Source organism: Camellia sinensis, chromosome 4 (assembly GCF_055761805.1).
Source record: "Camellia sinensis isolate YWXY chromosome 4, ASM5576180v1, whole genome shotgun sequence".
Lineage (NCBI taxonomy): Eukaryota > Viridiplantae > Streptophyta > Magnoliopsida > Ericales > Theaceae > Camellia > Camellia sinensis.
This window is the reverse complement of record NC_138964.1, coordinates 189,450,373-189,455,276: the sequence shown is the minus strand read 5'-3', so window position 1 is coordinate 189,455,276 and position 4,904 is coordinate 189,450,373. Positions and strand designations below refer to the sequence as shown.

The following is a 4,904-nucleotide window of genomic DNA, read 5'->3' as shown; positions in this document are numbered from 1 at the left end:
TTTGGCTTGGCACGTGTGGAGTTATTATATATATAATTGGGAAATGCATGTGGTGTGGGAGAGCCAAACACAGGTATAAAGCAAAGAATACAGAATAATGCCTTTGTACAGTACTTGATGAGAGAGAATGTGTAATCATTCATGTGACTTTGGGGTTCGATGTATGGTTCGACAGGATTCGGAAAACGGCTGTTTGGGTTTCATTTTTTTTTTTGGATCAAGAGGTTTAATTTATTTTTATTTATATTATAAAGTTCTAATTAATTATTTCGTCATTTGACACGACATTTTGTATTGCCTCTACTTTGTTTGTGCTGCTGGTTGACTAGGTGTGGTACAGCTGTCAGTATATTATTGGAAATACTGTACTAGTGTGATCCAGCTCATGCTCACTCGGATCTTATTTCTGGTTCATTTACTTGTTTAAAATAATTAATAAGTTAACCTTTCATATTTAATTTATAATTATTATTTTTTATAATTATTAAATTAATTATTATTTCAAATATAATTTTTTTAATCAGATTAAAATAATTAAATAATAATATTATATATATCAATTAGTGTACATATTAGTATTATGATATTATTATTGATTATATTTGTAATATAAGTTGTAAATATTTAAAATTATATAAATAATGTTATCATTTATTAATACAACAATGATTTATCTCACTAAAAACATCACTACTAATAGCACTAATGTATTAAAAAAGTAAAAAAAAAATAAAAAAATACAACTCCAAAATCAAAACATCACATCATTAATGACGGGACTCACTCCCAAGCATTTTTCTTATTAATATATTAATATGTACATTTATTAATACATATAACATTATTTATAATTAAAGCATCAAATAATCAATTAAGATAACCAATTTCTAAACCGGCCAATATGTATCTGTGTTTAGCGAGTAATGTAATGGATGGAGCGTGCACTCCAGTTTTATTTTAGCTTGATGGTGTTTCAGCTTGGATTGGCGCGGCTGCGAAACAACCTTGGCTTGTTTATTGCTCATTGATGACTTGGGCTTCATGGCTTGGTTGTATACTTTCGACTATTCAATTTTCAAAATTAAATTTTGAGTCTTCAATTCATATTTTTATTAGTAAATGTTTTTTAATAATTTAATTTATATTTTAAATACATCTAATTTAGATATACCCAAAAAATGAAATATTTATGATTTAAAATAAATAATAAATATGAAAAAGTATTATTTTTTGAAACTTTTTTATATTTTGTGGTATTTATTAGATTTTTTTTAAAAATTTCTACCCAAATATTTTTTACTTTTTAAATATATTTAGATTAAATGTATTTAAAAAGTAAAAAAACTTAATCAAAATATCAAAAAATATAATATAAAACAAAATTCAAAATTTAATTTTAAACACTGAAGTAGTTTATGAGCTAATTTTAGCTACTTGTAAGATCATCTCCAATCATACTGTCTAAAATGTCTCGTCAAAGTATATAGAAAACTATCTTTTTTATTTTGCCTAACTGGTTTAGTTAGTGTACACTCCAATCATACTCTTTATTTTAGCTAACCAATCAAACTAACTTAACTAATTTTTAAAAGAAAACTATTATAAACATTAATAAATAAATAAATAATCTTTTTATGACATGCTGCATATATTGACGTGGCATTTGCAAATATTTATTTATTTAAAATATATAATTAAATTATTTATAAAAAAAAATATTTTCAAACAATCATATTATCTCAACGGTCATATTTTCAAACGGTAATATTCTCTCAACGGTCAGATTTTCAAATGGTATTATTCTCTAACGATAATATTCCTAACGATCATATATTTTTGTTTATAAAAAGGATTTGCTCTTTCATTTTTACCAATGTGAACTATATTTCTCAACTTCATTCATTTTTTAATTACCATGGCTCGCAATACCATGAAAATGATTCTTAACGACTTTGATGGTGATGACGAATTGCAGCTAATAACGATAGCTGCAATGGAAGAAGAGCGACTCAATAGAGAAAGATGTTCAAGAAGACATAGTGGTTCCATTGAAGGCCATGTAGTTATTTATCGTGATCAAGTTCAAGGCCATGAGAGACTTTATCGAGACTACTTCTCAGAAACAGCTATATATCCTGCCCATTTATTCAGGAGGAGATTCTGGATGAATCGATCTCTCTTTCTTCATATTCTATCTACGGTGGAAGCATACGATCCATATTTTGTCCAGAAAACAAATGTTGTTGGAATCATTGGTTTGTCTCCTCTTCAAAAAATGACAGTTGCTAGGAGGATGCTCGCTTATGGAGTAGCAGCAGATTCGGTGGATGATTATGTAAGAACTGGTGAAAGCATCGCCATAGAGAGTCTAAAACACTTTGTTAAGGTGGTGGTTGCAATGTTTTCTGAGAGGTACTTGAGGAGCCCTAACAACGATGATATTTCAAGATTATTAGCGATGGGAAGCAATCGCGGGTTTCCTGGAATATTAGGGAGCATTGATTGTATGCATTGGAAATGGAAAAAATGTCCTAATGTACGAAAAAGTATGTATTCTGGTCACATCTATGAACCAACTATTATTTTAGAGGCTGTGGCTTCTCAAGATTTATGAACATGGCATGCCTTTTTTGGGATGCCCAGATCTCATAACGATATCAATGCATTAGATCGTTCATCTGTATTTTCACTCCTTACTCAAGGTCGTGCTCCTCTAGTCAATTACTCAATCAATGGAAATGATTATACGATAGGATACTATCTTACCGATGGTATTTATTCGCAATGGGCAACACTTGTCAAAACAATCTCATCTCTATAAGGGAATAAGAAAATATATTTTGCAAAAGCTCAAGAATCGGCAATGAAGGATGTTGAGCGAACATTTAGTGTGCTCCAAGCACGTTCCGTGATTGTGCAAGGACTTGCACGTTTTTGGAAAATGAAAATAATGGAAGATATTATGATGGCATGCATAATAATGTATAACATGATTGTTGAAGATAAGAGGGATGCCAATGGAATAGACTTTAATTATGATACGATTAGTGAAAGTCTTCCACCAGTGTCTCATGAGCATACACCAGAACTTTTTGAATTCATTCAAAATCATTATCGCATCAGAGATAGAGGAACTCACTCCAAATTCAAACAAGACTTGGTCGAACACTTATGGACATTATATGGAGACTCCTTGTGAGAAGTACTAGTTGGTTCTTATTGATTTTTGTACTAGTTTATATGCTTTAGTGAGTGTGTTTTCAAAAATATTTGTACTATTTTATGTGCTTTCAATAATATATCACTAGTGATTTGTTTTTAATCTATGATCTTTAGTGATACTTAGAATAAATTTTTTCTGTCAATAAATCCCTAACTTATTTTGGAAAAAAAAATAATTATAATCATAATCATTGATATAAAAAAAATTGTGATCATTGATCATTGTTTTATTAGAAAATTCAGTATAGCGATTCCGGGTTTTACCCCTTGTTGTACAGTGATCCGGACTTGATTCCGTGGATGTTAGCAGTTGTTTATATCTTGTTTACATCCTTTCGTACTTTGTATTTGAGTTATAGGATGTGTTGGGCGTGTTCTGAACAGGTAGGTTGAGTTTTGGTCTCAAGTGTAGTTGCCCAGGTTTTTGGTGTTACGCTCGAGCGGATCATTCTGCACTCGAGCGGAGTTTGGTTTTTGGTTGTCCGCTCGAGCGGGCCTTCTTGCGCTCGAGCGGGATTTACACACTCCCAGTATCTCGTGTCCCTGCAAAACTTCTGCAGGTGTATTTTTCACGCTCGAGCGGGTTTCTTACACTCGAGCGGGTAGTGCTTTGTCTGTGAAAGTTCTGGGAGGGGGAAATCTATGCTCGAGCGGACTGGTTTTCGGGCTCGAGCGGATGTATTTTATTCTTGTGTCTTGGAGCTCGAGCGGGCCTTCTTGCGCTCAAGCGTGTCTAGATTTTTGTGTTTGACGCTCGAGCATTCTATTCTCCGCTCGAGCGGAAGTGTCGTATATCAGTGGGTAGCTGGGAATTTTTGAATCACTTTTTACATTCACACTCTCTCTCTTACTTTCTAAAAACACTTTTCAGAGCCTCTCTCTTTAGGATTTCGCTGCTCTCTAGGGTTTGATCTAGTTAGAGTGTTCTCCTATCCTTCGGCCTTTGTAAAAAGCGTGTTGATCATCGAGGGCTTCGTTTTGATCCGAAAAGTTTGGAGTTTGGAACACTTTGGTTTTGGTCTTTTTCTCCATTTGAGCTCTAACTTCGAGGTAGGGATATCCTACTCCTCCTTATGAGCTTTGTCTTTAAATTTTAACATTTTGATATGTTGGGGATTGTTGGGTAATTTTGAGAAAGTTTGGGTCTTTGTGTAATTTTACAAAAGATGGGGTTTTATTTATATAAGCCTATATGCATGTTTAGCATGGAGAAATGAGATAAATGTTGGGTTATTGATAGAAATGGAACCTTAGGGTTGTTTTGTTAATTATGGGAAATGCCCTAATCACATTGATGAATTAGTTTGTGAAATTAATTTTGAGAAATGAGAAGTTGGATTGAAAATGTTGAAATTGGGAACATATGGGATTAAAGGGTGTAGTTGGATCATTTATCACTCACCTAGTTGAAATGTTGATATTTTATCCATTTTGTGCATTTATTTTCTGTTTAGAAATAACTGCTTTGGGCTATCGGTGGAGGATAGTCATGATTGTTGTAGACAATGCATGATGATTAGGCAAACTAAAACTAATCGATTGAGTATGCTATCGAGTATAGCGGTTGAAATAATACATTAACTTTATGTATTGATTGATTGTGTATATGATCTATGTTTATATACATTGTGTGTGGGAGGAGATAGGGGATGTACTCCACGATTTAGGGAAAGATAGGTGAT

The 4,904-nt window shown here is 32.4% G+C and overlaps 1 protein-coding gene across 1 annotated transcript; it reads left to right on the top strand.

Annotated features, from left to right (window-relative positions):
- Window positions 1–1,915: 1,915 nt before the first annotated feature.
- Window positions 1,916–2,614, top strand: LOC114256073 (uncharacterized). The gene has a single exon (XM_028195658.2). It carries the CDS (start codon window positions 1,916–1,918, stop codon window positions 2,612–2,614), a length of 699 nt encoding a protein of 232 aa, XP_028051459.2.
- Window positions 2,615–4,904: the final 2,290 nt, after the last annotated feature.

Coding starts and splice junctions, on each gene's coding strand:
- LOC114256073 (XM_028195658.2), top strand. CDS start 1,916: ATGGCTCGCAATACCATGAAAATGATTCTTAACGACTTTGATGGTGAT.